The sequence below is a fragment of the Lissotriton vulgaris genome, chromosome 7 (genome assembly GCF_964263255.1).
Source record: "Lissotriton vulgaris chromosome 7, aLisVul1.2, whole genome shotgun sequence".
In the NCBI taxonomy this organism is placed as follows: domain Eukaryota; kingdom Metazoa; phylum Chordata; class Amphibia; order Caudata; family Salamandridae; genus Lissotriton; species Lissotriton vulgaris.
The window spans coordinates 838535738-838553414 of NC_141695.1; the positions used below are offsets into that span (position 1 = coordinate 838535738).

Genomic DNA, 17677 nt, shown 5'->3' on the forward strand with positions numbered 1-17677 from the left:
CTGTTCTTTTTGCCTTTAATGTTCGAAAAAGGTCCCAGATTAGACTTTGTACACTGTTCTTTCAGTTGGCCATGGGTGATCAGAGTCTGAGGGAACATAAGAGTTCAAAGGTAAACCGATGTAACTGCGCTAGTGTGGTGCACATATATGACTCCACACCGTCACTCCAGGAGACAGATCAGGATCACGTCGTAGTCAGATGGGGCCACCTGCCAGCATGCTGAGGTAATTTCTATGAAAACGTTCCGGATCCAGTCTGGTGCCTGGGTAAATTCAAATGGTAAGGATTCTCTGGTTAAATAGAGTATCCACTACAATGAGCATTACCAAAGATAAGTAACTTGTTCCTCAGGGAAGGGTTATGAAAGCCATCTGTCCTGCCTAATCCATGTCTCCCCCTGTAAGTCCAAAATGATGTAACTATTTGGGATTTGTTCGTGCCTCCCCCTCAAGCCACAGTCTAGTAGACGTTAGTGTCTTTACTACTCATCTTTGCTAAGGGTTGGCAGATAGAAGGATGATCCTACTTTTCCCATTGGTACATACTACTCAGTACCCTTGTACATTTGTCGGGTAACAGGTTCTGTTTTCAAGCGGTGTTTCCCAAATTACAAATAAAATTCTGTTGTTACTCGGGCATGTCCTGTTTGTTGTGCTGTTATGCTTTAGAATCTTGAATGGTAAATTACACAGACACCATCTGCACTGAAAAGATAGACTTCTTATGGCACTATGAGGATCATTGATGTGGTTTTAAGTTTAAGTCTTGCGTGTGCACCCTCTGACAGTACAAAAAACAGCACATACAGCTGTGGCCGGGGAGAGGTATTGAGTCACCTGGTTAAAGTGACAGGAGGATTTATGGAGTTTTGTTCCTAGGGATGGTAAAAAATTAGAAAGTTATTTTCACATAGTGAGGTATGTTGTGAGATTGAAGTATGATTTTGGGAGGTATTAAGAGAGTTGTAACAAATGTGAAATATTGTGGGAGAGCTGATAAAAGGAAGGTGTTGCAGCAGATGTGAATTTACAAAAGTGATTATGAATGGTATAATGGAGCTCAAGTACCATTGAAGGTGTAATGAAAGTGATGTATGGTGAGGTTTGCCTTAGTTGGATTTGAAAAAGATGCAGGCAGGTGCACTGATGCAGTGAAATATAATGTTTTCTCGGTCAAACCATTATATATATCTCTCACTCCTCTTGGTATGTATTTAGAGCGCCTGGAAACTGAAAAGAAAAGATTCAAGCAAACTCTTGAAGACACAGTGATCATGCGGCAGAAGGAGGTAAGGAAGTAAAGGATAAAGACTGGATACTCTGAGTATATAAAAGGACAGAGATACCTTCCCACTTGGTGATATTATAGTACTGGTCTCCCCTGCAATTAGAAATAATGTTAATAAATGTGTCAGATTTCACAGTGCTTCTCCTTTACCTTGAAATCCTACTCGTTTACTACTTCTTACCTCTTTGCACCGGAACTGCATTAAATGCTTCTGTTATGCTCTTACCAGAGTAAGAGGGGCTATAAAGGAGATTACTTTGACCCTTTATAGTATTTGTATATCTCAGCTGCATTTTAACAATTTGTTATATGCCCGCTTGACTGATAGCTTAAAATAACCAGCATAAACTACCTGTCTTTACACTCCAAATATGGATCCAGTCCAGTGCTTAACTTGTGAAAGAATAAGTGCTGCCCCAAAATTTGCTTAGAAACCCTCGGCCGGCACTACTGAATGTCTGGAATACCAAATAACAAGGCTGTGATTCTTTATTCCTCATCATGCCTTTTTCACCAATGTACACTCCATGTCTGCTTATTTCATTCTTGCAGGTTCTTTTTCGTCCCTGCTTTCTCTTTTTGTCACTGTTCTTCCATCTACCTCTTGCTCCTTCTTGCTTCCTTTTATATTTTTCCCCTCTCTTGTTCTGGGACAGTCTGATTGTGGGAAAGGACCTATTTTGCATGGTTAAAAGCAAAAGGAACAATGGTGAAGAGGGTCAAGACTAATTTGCATATGACTGGGTTTATGGGTTTAAACTGGAATGGCATGGAGAGCAAAAAAACGATGGATTTAGACCCAGATATCTTTACTGGGTTGAATGTTTGACATTGTTCAACATTCTGTCCATCAATTGGTATTTTTGCATTGATCACCCCAAGTGGGATGGGTATGCCCAGACTGTGGGTCCCATGCTCTCCATGCCACTGGAGTCCAGCTAACCTAGCTGATGAGGGGTGATGCCCTGAAACCGGTCTTAGGATGCTTGTTTTCTAGTCCAGGAGGAATCTGGCCTGTCAGTTCAGGTTGGAATGTTCCCATGGGGAAGTGTGGCTCACTGGTTAGAGCAGGCAGACCCTGAAGCAGAGGTCAGACCCGGGACCAGGGTTCAGTTCCCGACACGGCAGGGTCTTGAGCTCAAATGCCCACGGACTCGATAATTCTCGCTTCGGTGCCTGACCTAATCATGGGTTCACACTCTGCAACTCTGGGCATTAAGCTTGCTTAATCTCCACAACGGCCCCCCGCGGCGGGATGCCTGGCTTTCACCTTGGGGATGCCCTGTAGGGGCTATCTCACAGGGAAAAGCCAGGACGGGTTCCCAAGGCAAGCACTTAGAGACCCCTGGGTGATAAGCGCTATATAAATCCAACATACAATACAATACAATACAAGACTGATTTGCATATGGCTGGGTTTAAACTGGAATGCCATGGGGAGCAAAAACACGATTGATTTAGGCCCAGATCTCAGTACTGTGGTGAATGTTTGACATGGTTCAACATTCTGTCCATCAATTGTTATTTTTTCATTTGTTTCTTTTGCCTGCTTTTGATGTGGTTTTAAATGTGTTGCATATAATCCCTGCCATCTAGATCCCCTGTCCCAGTGCCTTTTCCCTAAAAAAAAACCTCCACACAATTTGGTACTTCTGCCTCCTGTAAGTGCCTAGTAAATGGTACTATGGGTACCTTGGGCCTGGAAGCTGAAAAGGCTCCCTTGGGACCAACCTCACTGGGACCATGCCACTGCCCTTGCGCCTGCATGCCCCTATGAGGGAGAAAACAACAAAGTTGACATGGCATCCTGCCTGGGTGCCATACCAACAAGCACTGCCTGACCGTATAGGTAAGTCACCCCTCTGGCAGGCCTCACAGCCCAAGGCAAGGTGCCCTATTCTCCAGGTGAGGGCAAATCTGCATGAGCAGATGTGCCCCTACAAATTGGGCACCATTTCCCAATAGTATAAGTGCCAGTGAAGCCATAGGGGTCTCCAACGAGTAGCTCACAGAGGTGTAGCCAAGCATCTCATTCAGAGAGTCTGTGCATATTAAAGATGGCTGTAATGCTAATCTCAAGACCCTTAGAGTGACAGCCAGGCAAACCAATGACACGCCTCATGATAATCAGATACACACTCTGCCGGCCTATCGGGTCTGCAAAATCATCATCTGACTCCAGTATCAATCTACCTAAGTACCAAGGAGATTGGACATCGGTCAGGTAAGCCGCTGTTGTACCCTTCCATCGGTACATCCATTGCGAGGCCCGTACCATTGCCCCTGTAATGGGTGGGCTCTTGACTCTCCGAGTCCTCTCCCAAGGACTACTTCTCCGGTGACCCGCCGTATTACAGACTTTCCTTCCTCCTTGCGGATCCTGAACCTGAATGTCAGGTCTGCGCTGAAACACTATCAGAACATCTTTGACCTCATTGAGGAGGAAGCTCCAGACATCTTTGCCATGACTGAAACATGGCTACAGGATGCGGATACCGCTATTACAAATCTATCCTGCCCACCCGGTTATTCTATGTACACCTTGAACAGGTTGTCTAGAGGTGGGGGTATAGCTTTAGTGGTAAGGTCCTCCTATTCCTGTGTCTGGAGTGCCCTAAACATCTCTGGGTGTGAAAGTGCCTTGTTCAAGGTCTCTGTCAGCCCTGAGTTTACGCTGTCCGGGATGGTCGTTTATCGCCCGCCCGGCAGCGATGTGGCGTTTAGAAATGCTTTTCCCGACATTGTTGGCCCTTTGGTCGCAGACTGTGCCAACTTTTCCATCATGGGTGATTTGAACCTGCATTTCGACACCCTCTCAGGCCTGACAGTGCGCTCCATCTCCTCTGACCTAGAGGCCTTTCAACTTCCCCAGATGGTCTCCCAGCCTACCCATTCGGGGGGGCATATTCTGGATCCCCTGTTTACCAATCTGCCGGGGATTACAATCACCTCTATCTCGCCGGTGGAATGGACTGACCACTTTTTGGTGTCCATCCTATGCCCGGTCTTAGCCACCCCTTCCATCTCCTCGGCTAGACGGGTTCAGAAGAGGGCCTGGAAGAAGCTTAGGTTAGAAGACTTCCATCGTCTTCTATTAGAGGAGCCGCTGGGCCCGTTGACGGAGGTAGAAAAGGGGTATGACCTCTTCTGTTCCTGGATTACTAGGGCCTTGGACTCTCTGATACCTATTGTATCTACTAAAATCAACTCCAGAGAGTCGAGCCCCTGGTACGATAGTGCCCTTCGGGCCCTAAAGGGTGCCTGTAGACGGGCTGAGAGGGCCTGGAGGAAAACCTATGGAGCTGATCTAAAAGCTGCATACGCCAGGTCCGTCAAGCTCTACCATCGGGCTATCTGTCGAGCTCGAGCGGCTTTTTATGCTGCGGAATTCCGGAACAGTACTAATCCGTCGAAAGCCATCTTTAAGGCCGTAAAAGATCTTATGTCAAAGCGGACTACCTCTACGACCGTAAGCTCTCTTTCCCACTGTGAATCCCTTGCTTCCTATTTTCTGGGGAAAGTCCAAGCTATTTATCGGACATTCCCTAGCATAGGGTCCGGTCGGGAAAGTATCAATGGGACCCACCATCAGTCTACTCTGCTTGTCTTCCCCCCCCTTACCTTGGACGGGTTTGATAAACTTGCGTTGCAAGTCAAATCTGGATCTCCATCCGATCCAGTAAGGCCTGCTCTCTTTCGAGATCAGGCTTTTATGGGACGTGCAGCTGTATGTTCCCTCGTCAACCTTTCCTTGGAAACGGGAGTAGTTCCAGCTAAGTGGAAGCAAGCTGTGGTGTCCCCAATTATCAAAAAGCCCTCCCTGGACCCGGCCAAGCCTGAAAGCTATCGCCCCATTTCGTTGCTACCTTGGCCAGCCAAGATCACTGAGGCCCATGTCAACTTGGCCCTGTCTGAACATCTTGTACGGACCAATGCCCTCGACCCCACACAAAACGGATTCCGTGCCGGCCACAGCACGGAAACCGCGTTACTTGTGATGGTGGAACATCTCCGTGCAAGGTTGGATGCTGGTCAAACGGCGGCGCTTATATTGTTAGACCTTAGCGCCGCCTTTGACACGGTAGACCACAGCATCCTCCTGCATCGGCTTGAGGAGACCGGCATTGGCGGTCAGGTGTTGCAATGGTTCCACTCCTTTCTAGATAACCGCTCCTTCTATGTTGCCATCCCTCCCTTCAAGTCCAATTTCCAACCGCTGGCCATGGGGGTTCCGCAAGGGTCCTCGCTGAGTCCCACGTTGTTCAATCTTTACGTGAGACCGCTGGCTGATGTCGCTAGGCAGTGGGGCCTAACTTTGGTCTCATATGCCGACGACACACAGCTGGCGGTTACTCTCAGCGGGGATGCGGAGACTGAGGCCCCCAGGTTTCAGTCTGGACTGAAGGCGGTGGCTAGCTGGTTGACAGGCAACTGCCTTCAGCTAAATGCCACAAAAACGGAGGTGATGGTTGTCGGTAAGGGAGTGGAGCTGTGGGGTGACCAATGGTGGCCCTCTGAGCTGGGACCCACTCCGACCCCGGTATCGGAGATGAAAAACCTGGGGGTCTGGCTGGATGCGGGCCTCTCCTTTGTAGGGCATACTAAAAAAACTGCGGCCTGTTGTTTCGGTCTCCTAAGGGGCTTGAGACCTGTTCTCAAGTTCTTTGACGCCCCGACCAGGCAGCTGGTGATCCAGGCAACTATCATCTCCCGCCTGGATTATGCCAGCTCTCTTCTGGCTGGGGCTAACCAGGCCGAGCTAACCCGTCTGCAGCGGGTTCAGAATGCTGCGGCGAGGGCGATTGTCGGCCTGCCCAGATTCAGCTCGGTGGCAACTGTCCTTCGTACCCTACATTGGCTCCCTGTCAGGAAGCGCATCCTTTTTAAGGTCTTGTGTCTCGCTTTTAAGATTCTGAGAGGTATTGGCCCGGAAATCCTATCCAGCTGTCTTTCCTTTTATGTTCCCACCCGCACCCTCCGTTCCCAGGGTTTGGCCCTTGCGGTGGTCCCCAGATTTAGGCTTAGTCGCATGGGTGGCCGCTCGTTTAGTGTAAAGGCCGCTTCAGCATGGAACTCCCTTCCTGTTGAAATTCGTCTGATGGAGGACCTCTTGACTTTCCGGAGGGCTTTAAAAACTTTCCTGTTTTAGCTGCTTTCATGTTTTTAGTTTCCTGTTGTGTTATGTTCTACCTTGTCTCTGCGCCGGGACGCCCCTTGGCTGGGGTATCTGTGCGCATAATAAATCAATATAACATAACATAACATAACATGTTGTAGGCCCCGCTTTACCAGTTACACACTGTGTGTGAATAATGGGCCATGAAGGAAGAGTGACAAAAGTAGCCTGAGCAGTAACCAGTGACAAAGGCAATAGAGAAACTCTCCCTTGTAGAAGACATTGCTTCCTTTGCCCGAAGGAGTCATGCCTGGATGACAATGAAGGGTTACAAATCACTAAGCATTCAGGTATATTTCAAAATGGGGTACTCTAGGGAGACAAAATAATTTTTTTCTAATTCAGGCTAGGAATACTGCCAGCTACGCCGCACTTCCTCCATGGCAGAGGGGGCAATTTGTTAACACATGTCGACAATGCGGCAATGGTATTGAGTACATGGCACATTCAATTTGCTCCTTCCCCAACTTAAAGGATGAAAGGGTACGTTTACTCAAACCGCATTTTAGCCTTTGAGGGATCTGCACCTGGAGACAGGCTGTAATCATATGCTTCAACTCCAAAGACCCGCAGCTAAACAGGAAATGAGGAAAATTCCTGACACTAGTAGAAGCTAAGCAGGAAAGAGTTGCACACATTTCAATGGCAAAAAAATAGCATAAATGAGTTTTAACTCCCACAATCGAAAATTTTATGCCCAGCCACAGGACTATTTTTGGAATCTGTTCCAGCTTTGCAGATGAACAAATAAAAATGAAACAAACTGAGCAAATTGTTGCAAAACTTTGAGACTTTTACGACTTTTAGAAATCTACTTTTAATATACTTCCTTTTCTTCCACTTGCCTTCCGTTCTTAAAAGGCATGCATTTTAAAGTGTATCTTTTTTGTAATAGTTTTAATTAATCAAATACATATAAATTAATAACAACTTACTCTGACCATTTTGGGCATTCTTAGTCTAGCTGTGGCATTCTGGAAGCCATCATTGACCATTTAAGAGCATGACTGCCCAACTTGTAGCCATCCCCGGCAATAGTGGCAGCCCCTTGCATAACCATGGCAATGCCTGATAGTTGATAGTATGTTGAAAGATAATTCAAGCTGATTTGCGGCAACCTATTGCTGTGGTTATGTCTTTTGTGCTAGGTGCTTTGGCTGTAATTTCATTAATAAGGGAGAGGCATTTAATACTTAAACATTTATCCTGGTGTTTCATGTGGTAACCTCAACTGTATTCCTTGGGTGGTCACTACTGATAATCTTGCTTAGGTTGTGTCATATCTGGTTTACAGTGATAAAATATGCTAGAAGCTTGTAAGGAGCTTCTGTGAGCAGAAGTAGTTCTCACTGCAGAAAAGGTAGTTGCCAGTCCTGTCACCTGCCAAGCTAGTGGCAAGGAAGGAGGCCACCGAAAAGCCCCCTAATTCCACTTCCAGTGGTTGGGGGTACCCTTTAAAAGGGTAAGGGTTGGCATTGTTGCCCCCCTGGACCCTCCAACAGCCTCTGCAAATAAATATATTCTGATGGTAGTGGATCGTGCTACCAGGTACCCTGAAGCTGTTCCCCCAAGGGCCACCACTTCTCCAGTGGTGGCAAAAGCCCACCTGGTTTCCCAAAGGAGGTAGTGTCAGACCGAGGTACAAACTTTGTCTCCTTACCTAAAACACATGTGGGAGGAGTTCACCACACGCTATCATTCTCAAACCAATGGCCTGGTGGAGAGATTAAACCAGACATTAAAAGGAATGATTGGTGGGCTCCTTGAAAAACTCAAGTGGAGATGGGATGTCCTACTTCCATGCCTACTTTTTGCCGACAGGGAAGTGCCAAGGAAGGGAGTGGGATTTTCGCCCTTTGATCTTTTGTTTGGGCACCCTGTATAGAGATCTTCTAAGTCTGGTCAGAGAAGGTCAAAATATACCTCTCGAGGGGGGGGCGTGGCGGGGCAAGATGGCCGTGCAGACGTAACCTGCATCGGCTCCCGGTTTGCACGCTGTCTGGCGGGAGTTATTGGCGGCTTTTCCCGACAGAATCATCCCCACTGCACACCCACCAGTGGCGAATGATGTGAGGCGCCGGCGACAGGTGTCTTGGCGGCTCTCCGTGGTCCCAGGGGGTCCCCACACACTAGTCTTGGCTGCCGGAGGGGGGACCCCGAGGACAAGATGGCGGCTTGCGATCGGCGGTGAGTGGCACCGAGCAAATGCCGTTCCGCGGAAGCTGCGGCAAATTCAGAGGGCTGCTGGAGGCATCGGAGCAACGAAGGCAATGGCGGTGAGCTCCCGTATGAGGGCGAAAGAATAGAGCCTCGGCAGGCACTTCGAGGCGGCAGGCTCTACCCTTGCCTGACTTCAAAATTGCGGCCACAGGGATTCCTCGAGGTGCTGCGGGACCCTGAAGGCCTTTTCTACGTTCCCCCCCTACCTAAAGGTGGTGAATTGATTGCGCTGAAAGTGGGGTTGGGAAGATCTACCCCCTGGGACCCTGCAACTGCTACGACCTACGGATGAAGGTGATGCGAGCGGAGAGGTCCCTCCCAGTATAGCCTGTACCACGAGTGGCCCCCTGGGGGGACACACCAGCAGACGGGTGGTCTCGGGGCTTTCACTATTGATTCCGGGGCGCCACCCCTTGCTGCGGCTCTGCATTGGAGGGCCTATATCGCTCTTGGCCACATGTGGTCTGTGGCTGTAGTTTTCTTGGTGGTGCCCTCTACCCAGCGCAGGGTGCCTAGCCCCTAAACAGACGCCCGCCCGGACGACCTGTTCCCCGGCGGATATTGAGGTGGCCTCCGCTGGATCCTAAGATGTGCCGGGCGTTGGAGTAAGCTTTCGATCTATCTCCCCCTGTGGCTACGACAAGTCCTGGAGGGGTGACTTTGCGAGGCCCGGGGCTGCTGGTCCGTGTGGGGCCCCCTCCTTATGCCGCCGAAGAAGGGCACGAATAAGGGGACCAGCAAGGTGTCGGATTTCTTAACCACCGCTGACAAACGCCCAGCTCTCAGGGGGGATACCGACAAGGCGACCATGGCCCTCTGGAAAGCCGATGTAATGTCCCTGCACAAAGATTTCAAGTCCGAGCTCCGCACTGAACTCTGTCACGACATCAAGTACTTTATAGATCAACTACGAGCAGATATGTCGGAGCGGTTGACCTCTCTCCAACAGGATGTGGACTCAGTGGGCCCCAGAGTCCTGGACTTGGAGACGCAACACCAGGAACACAAGCAACTCGCTGGGGAGTGCCGGGACGATATCCAAACCCTTAAGGAACAACTGCAGCAGATGCAACTTAAGGCCGAAGACCTTGAAAATCGTGCACGAAGGGAGAACATTCGGATCAGAGACCTGGAAGAAGGCGCAGAAGGGCCGGACATAGAAGCTTTTTTAGAGGCACTATTCGCGAAAATCCTGAGCCCCCAGTAACTCAAGATAAAACTGGCAGAGTGCATAGAGTGGGTCCCCCGCAGAATGGCGATCGGAGACGGGCCGCAATGTGTTGGCAAAGTTCCACTCCTATATAGTCAAAGAAGCGGTGCTGCAGGTGGCCAGAGCGAAGGATTCTATCTCCTTTCAGAATTTTTCTTGTGCTATCTATCAGGATGTCGCCCCCTCCACGTTGGCGCGCAGGCAGACGCTGCAACCTATCACTACCAAGCTACAGGCGGATGGCATCGGGTACCGCTGGACGTACCCTTTTGGGCTTAGTTTTGAATACCGCAACAAGCGGCGACATATCACCGATTTGAAGGACGGTCTGAATCTTCTAGGCCTCCCATCGGATGAGGGGGGTCCCTCTCCCGAGGCATCTGGAGACTCCTCCCAGGGTGCATCATCCACTTCGACCTGGGTACCGAGCTCGAGAAGAGGAAGACGCTGATAACGACCAAGAGGGGGTTCCGCAGGTGTAAGTCTACTTGGTCCCACGGAGGGGCTCTGCTTTGCCCTGAGCCATCGCACCCATGGTAAGGAGGTTCCAAGGGTTTCGGGGCTTCGGCGAAGGTGAGACTGTGTACTTCCCCTGTCAGTTGCAACGCTCCCTCAGACTGGCTCTTTTTGGTTCCTATATGAGGGGGAAGGAACCTCTGCTGAGACTCCGGGGCTGCTAGTCGCTATGTGAACTCTGTAGGAGCCTTATGCTTTGTCTTTGCCTCTGTTGGGGGTGATGGGATAGCCTATACTTCAGGATGGACAGATTGCTAGAGGTTATAGGCTCAATGAATGCTGATCTGCATTTCGGCGGAGACATCCAGGGTGCATTCGGGCTGCCTTATTGCCACGATGATTCTTCCATGAGATCTCGCCGAAATGGGGCGCGGACTGGGTCCCAGGACCCGTTGTCCCGCTGGTCCATGTGGGGGTGTATTCGCCCTGCAATGAGACCGAGCACTGGTTTTTGTTTAATGTTCAGGTTCGTTCTTGTTAGTGTTTTTGTAGTGTTTTGGGGGTGTGTTTGGGTTTGGGGGGGGAAGTGGTGGCGGCATTTCTTTGTTTTTTTGCAAAGTGCTTTTGTTTTGGTGGTCTGTCCCTCTGGTGAAGATGCAAGTGGGGAGTGGGAGGGGTAGTGGGGGCTATTTTTCACTGTGGGGGAGGGAGGAGATATATGGGTGAGCTCAGGGTCGGGCAGGACACTCAGGGAGGGATGGTGCCATTGTAGGTAGCTCCACACTAGCCACCAGAGATGGGGGTGAGTCTGGGCTTTTCAGGGTGCAGCGACTTAGTCTTCAGCTCTGATGCCGATTACTATTGGGACGTGGAACATTAAAGGGCTTAATTCCCCCCAGAAGCACCAAAAGCTATGGACGTATGTTATAGACCACAGCTGGACATAATTGCCCTCCAAGAGAACCACTTAGTCAAGTCGGCGGACACAGGCCTCAAACACAAACAGTTTCCACTCATTTATCGGTCCTCAGCCTCCACGAAACAAAAGGGGGAAGCCCTTATGTTTCGTTCCGCCTTACAATTTCAACCTTTGGGGGTCCAGAGTGACAAAGACGGGCGCTGGGTCATGGTTAAGTACAAAAGGAAGGGGTCCCAGACAAAGAACAAATAATTCAAAATGTGACTTAATAGAAAATATAATGGTTGCACAAAGCAAAATTGTTTGGTGCAAAAAAGTTTAATTCAGATTTGCACATATTACCTTACATTGGTTAGAACACATCACAAATATTTCTCTCAATAGCAAGCTTTTTTATATATATATGTGCCCACATACACAACGGGGAGGGTGGTGAAGTGAGGGAGAGTGTCAAGGATGGGGTAGGATGAAAGGATAACCTGAATCACTCTGTGACATGTATTATTCACAATTCAGAGATTAAGTACATGTGGTTCCTTTAGCCAAAGGCCACAGCATAAGGCTCGCAAGGGGTCCCTAAACAGTTGATGCAGACAACCAAACTCCACTTCAGCCGCTAAAGTCTTGCTTGGGGGAGGAGTTGGTGATTGTTGTATGGTCTACGTTTCGACCCAAAAAGCGTGTAGGAAAGTGGTCCTTACAAAACGGGTCTTCTTCAGGACAAAAGCAGTTGTGGGTGGGCGACCTCCTGGGGGCAGTTAAAAGAAATTAATTAGCACACACCTCCTGTTAGTTAATACTAGGAAGGCGGGTTTGAGAAGATTATCAGTTAAAAACGTGTTGTCAAAATACAGAGGACATTGCAAACATAGTTCCATTATTGCATATACAAGATCAAGTACTAGCTCACCTATCGTGGAGGAACAGAGTCTCCAAAGGGTATCTCCCAGATCACGTTATTGAATCCTAACTGCAAGTTTATAAGAAAAGACATTGTCATCTCCTCATCTGCTGAGAGTCAAACCAAATTCTGTTTTATATGGATAATTCAGACACACCTAAGGACATCTTATCACTTAGTTTGAGATCGGATATATATAAAGGCTACACTAACCATCATTTTAGCAAGATAACTACCAAACTGTGGGTTCGAAAACACAGGGCGAAGGTCCCAAACAATTATTCAATGGATATGGGAGACCACCTGATTCGAGGTGGGGATGGTTATGTTTTTTTACATATTCGACCAAACCAGGCTTATAGGGGTGTCTATCCCTGCAAGGTCAAAATGACATACCTCACATGCGCTTATGAATTGCCAGGAAGCGCGTAACATGTTGATTTTTTAATTTATCCACCTGAAAATAACGTATTTCAAAAATATAGGTCATGCCGTAAAACACTTAGTAGGATCGTATATTCGACTCGTGGTGGTCGAAAATAAGTCTATTCATGGAAAACAGAACAGGAAAACAGTACTGTCGGTAAATATGCATTAGGACAGTTCTAAATAGCTCATTGTAGGCAGGATTAAAGACATAACTCAGAACACTAAGGGGTCCTAGGGGCGTCTCACCGAAAAACATTTATAGTTCCATCTCATGCAGTAAAGAGGGCATTTAATAAAAAAGGCCGTATTTCTAGGTGTTGGATTTGACCTGCACGATTTTAAACATGCGGCTTACCTCTAGGGCTCGAATCGGGCGACAGATTTAATCTTGTTAAACCGGCACACTTCTCTGTGAAAACGAGGGAACTGTCGGTAAACATGCATTAGCACAGTTCTAAGTAACTCATGTTCAACAGAATTAGAGGCATACCTCAAAACTCAGGGGGGTCCTGGAGGCATCTCGCCAAAAAACATTTATAGTTCCATCTTTCCAGTACCTTCAAATAAGGAGGAGAGCATTTTGTATGAAAGCCGTATTACTAGGTATTGGAATCACCCTGCACGGTTTTTGACATGCAGCTTACCTCTAGGGCTCTAATCGGGCGACCGAGTTATTCTTGTCCAACCGGCACACCTCTCTGTGAAAAAGAGATCATAGTTGGGTTGTATTATTGAAAAACTACGTGCCACGTTGCCAACTAGGCACCTCTTAAGGTCCGGGAAGGGAATGTTGTATCCGCGCTTACCTCCAGCGCTCCGATTAGAAATGGGATGTGATCCCGCAACACGACGTACACAGGGCTCAGCCGAACAGCCGGGGCCTCGTAAACTTCCTGGTTGGGGGCAGGGGGTGGAGCCTATCACCGAAGCCGCTAAGGAGGTAGTAGAAAGACTACTTATCCTCGGCTTTTTTATTAGTTATATTCGCCGAGCCGATGCACGATGTTTTGTAATTTCTTTATTTTGGACTTGCCAATGGTTGTAGGCTATATTGATTGTTGGTTATAAAAATAATATTATACATGGATATTAAAAGGTTATTCAAATGAACTCTGCCTAAACCCTCATTAATAAGGGAGAGGCATTTAATACTTAAACATTTATCCTGGTGTTTCATGTGGTAACCTCAACTGTATTCCTTGGGTGGTCACTACCGATAATCTTGCTTAGGTTGTGTCATATCTGGTTTACAGTGATAAAATATGCTAGAAGCTTGTAAGGAGCTTCTGTGAGCAGAAGTAGTTCTCACTACAGAAAAGGTAGTTGCCAGTCCTGTCACCTGCCAAGCTAGTGGCAAGGAAGGAGGCCACCGAAAAGCCCCCTAATTCCACTTCCAGTGGTTGGGGGTACCCTTTAAAAGGGCAAGGGTTGGCATTGTTGCCCCCCTGGACCCTCCAACAGCCTCTGCAAACAAATATATTCTGATGGTAGTGGATCGTGCTACCAGGTACCCTGAAGCTATTCCCCCAAGGGCCACCACTTCTCCAGTGGTGGCAAAAGCCCACCTGGTTTCCCAAAGGAGGTAGTGTCAGACCGAGGTACAAACTTTGTCTCCTTACCTAAAACACATGTGGGAGGAGTTCACCACACGCTATCATCCTCAAACCAATGGCCTGGTGGAGAGATTAAACCAGACATTAAAAGGAATGATTGGTGGGCTCCTTGAAAAACTCAAGTGGAGATGGGATGTCCTACTTCCATGCCTACTTTTTGCCGACAGGGAAGTGCCAAGGAAGGGAGTGGGATTTTCGCCCTTTGATCTTTTGTTTGGGCACCCTGTATAGAGATCTTCTAAGTCTGGTCAGAGAAGTGAAGGACTGGGTTCTGTAAGACCCAGCGGTGCCAGGGCACAACACCTGAAACCTTCGTGGGTAACCTGCTCCGGCGTACAAGTCACAGAGACACGGGACACTTCCTTGGGCGTCAAAGATTCAAGGTTTATTTGCTGCAGGGAACACAGAGATCACGACAAGTACACAGCGTGCAACTTGGGGAGACTGCTTCAAATTGGTTCTGTAGATCGCTCCTTTTATACAGTTTTTACCCATAGGATAACATTGAACACAAAAGTTTACAACCCGGTTCCCACAATTATCCCTCAGAGGGGTCGCTTTGGTCACTTTGAAACACATGAGGTCCGGACCATAAGTGCGGAAACATTTGGCGGTTCCCAACTGTAATAACCCATCTTCCCACCATTAGCAAATTCCAATCAGCAGTAAAACAGATCGAAATTGGAACAAGGACAGGTGTAGAGGAAGACGGAGACAGTGGGGAGATCGGAAAGGGTGTAAAAGGGGAGGTAACGGGAAACACGAGATGCAGGCATCAAAGGGACGTGCCTAATGAGATGCACGGCTGAGACAATAAGCCCGTGCGGCAAGATGAGCCTCATGCGGCGTCATCTGCCTTACAGTAGCATCCCCCTCGTCATAAAGACATTTACAAAGAACATGTGTCTTCCGCAAATATCTTGGGAGTCCCAGGGTCGCGAAGCGGACAACGTCCGTTCGCTGGCTACTTGAGGGCAAGAGACAAAATGGATGCCGTATCTAAGATGGAACCCGTGGGTACAGATGAAAAACCCACATAACAAATGAACGGTTTAAGCTAGCACAGCGAAACTGCGCACACTTACTAAACTCGTCATTTGCGGTTCATAGATACCAGACTCGACCATATTCGTACGAGTCGAGAGCACCACTTACAATTGTCACGGAACCTCAGACGCTCCTTTTGCCCTCATGTAGGCAAGCACTAGTCGGAATCATATTCGATATTCATCAGACCATCGAGATGTTGCTGTAGCATAGCTCTGTCCAACTGAGTCCCCTTGGTAACAGATGGTTGTCTCATACACGTTGTAGCACAAAGACCACATAAGGCAGGACCACACTGCACACAAAGGCAACACGTGAACAGGAACACTACCACAACTCCGATGATCATCAGAATTTTCCAACCCCAAGTCGACATCAGGCCCCAAAACCATCCTAGCAGCGTCCAATCCCCTACATCCACGTGTATGGATTCGGAGATCTTATGCAACCTCGAGATGGCTTGATAGACAGTTGGAGCATTATCTGGAATGAAAATGCAGCAGCTCGAATGGATCACCTTACACACCCCACCGCGATCTGCTAAGATGACATCTAAAACCATACGGTTTTGTAACGTCATAAGTCTCTCCGCCTGAAGTTCTGTGGTAATATTACCAAGGGCACTGGCAGTAATATTAGCTGTCGATTCTACCACTCGAGTCAACTGTCTCAGGTTCCTACTGTTAACCATAGGTCCCCAAAACGGGAGGAAACCCTTGAAAAAGTCTCCTGCCTCTTGACCGGCAGTATCCTCTTCGCTAATTACGCCTCGCACAACTCTAGTCTTGTGATAATCGGCATCTACAGTGAACGTCGGAGGCAACAGATTTGCAATGAAGCATGAGCCCATGAAGTCAGCGGGCAACCATGCATATGCGCGATCATAACAGATAAAGTATGTACCCTTGGCAGCCAGAAACACGGGGGACGAGGACATCGGCAGAATGTAATTTTCAGTGCAAGCACTTGCTCCAAGTCGGGCTTGCGATCTTCGACCACGACCCATAAGACAGAAATTACCAGTGTGGGGTACGACCCATATTGGAGGCGAGCTTTTAAGCTGCTTTTCGCTAGTGAACACACTATATTCACCTCTACTTAGGACCCTATAGGCTCGTACCTCTTCTTCAGGGATAAGCGAAGGATCATAGATATCGCTATCTAAATCCTCTATGGCTATCGACAAAGGCTTCTGATACGAGGTAGGACCAGAGTAGGGGGAACGTGGTTCTCGAATGGGGTGGAAACCCAGTGCGCTTCGAAACATTGTTTGGAATGCTCGAGCTGACCCTTGGGAACTATACGGTAACACCAGATATGGAATTCCCTTATCCGTAGTATGTGGCATCAACCCACACACCCAACAATTAGTAGTGTTAACCACTAACTGATGCTGATGGAGGAGCTGAATAAAGGAATTGTTGCGGAATTCTACACGTCTAGCCTGCTCGTGTTCCGGTAACATGTGAAAGGAATGGGGAGAAGCAGTAGAGGTGAGATTAGGGTAAGGGGTAGGAGTAGGTGTAGCAGGTAAGAAGTAAGACATCGTATAGTACACCCCACCCGCCAATAATGCAGAAGCAGTCAAGAATAACACAAACAATTGGAATATAAAACATTTGGTACGACTGAGTTGCTGCAGCTTGAGTCGGTGCGCTTTAGCTCCCTCCAAATCATTCAGCTTCGAGAATGCCATTCCCTACGACCGTCCGCAACGTTTCTTGACGCACTTCGTTCTGTGTAGCAATAGTCAATCCCTAGGAGTTCCCAGGAACCGACGGCCTTTAACCTAGCGTCAAGACCTACTATCCAGAAGGAAGTACGCGCGCGGCCCTACGGTCTTCAATACACAATATGTATATACAAACACAAAGTCTCTCGGCTGTGGAAGTAAAAAGATACAGGGAGGAAGCTCAATATATAGATATATACAAAAAATTACAGTGATACGAATGTTCAAAACTGATCACGGGAAACGGGGATAATGCAGTCGTTAATTCAGCAAAACAAAATTTTTTATTTGTCCTTAGTGCGAGATCGCAAAGAATATCGGTGTTTCCCGGGACGTGTCTGCTCGTCGAACAAAGGATCCGTTGAAGAGACAGCGTCCTGCTGATCAGTCGATTGTTCTGGTCTTGAGTCTTTTACTGACAATTGTTCAACAGTGTCTTTCTGCTGCGCTGAGGATTCTCCAACAGGCTGCGCGTCGCTGAAAGGTACAAACGCCGGCAATGTTTCTGTTTCTGTTGACGCAATGCCTTTCCTTACCCACGGGTCTGCCGGCAAAGGGATAGGGACTCGCTTCGTATGGGTGGCATGCACCCAATTTTTACGCCCCTCAAGACGAACGGCAGTCCTCGTGGCCAGGAGCACCTGGTAGGGTCCGGTAAACCTTGGGTCCAGATTGTTCTTTCGTGA

The 17677-nt window shown here is 48.2% G+C and overlaps 1 protein-coding gene across 2 annotated transcripts in view; it reads left to right on the forward strand.

The window, feature by feature from the left end:
• LRRC45 (leucine rich repeat containing 45) overlaps window positions 1-17677 on the forward strand; it is a 493704-nt gene that overhangs the window by 274694 nt on the left and 201333 nt on the right. For both annotated transcript variants that reach the window (XM_086931189.1, XM_086931190.1), the window contains exon 13: window positions 1219-1289. In XM_086931189.1, coding sequence (XP_086787315.1) covers window positions 1219-1289 — 71 coding nt within the window. The remainder of the gene's footprint in view (window positions 1-1218; window positions 1290-17677) is intronic.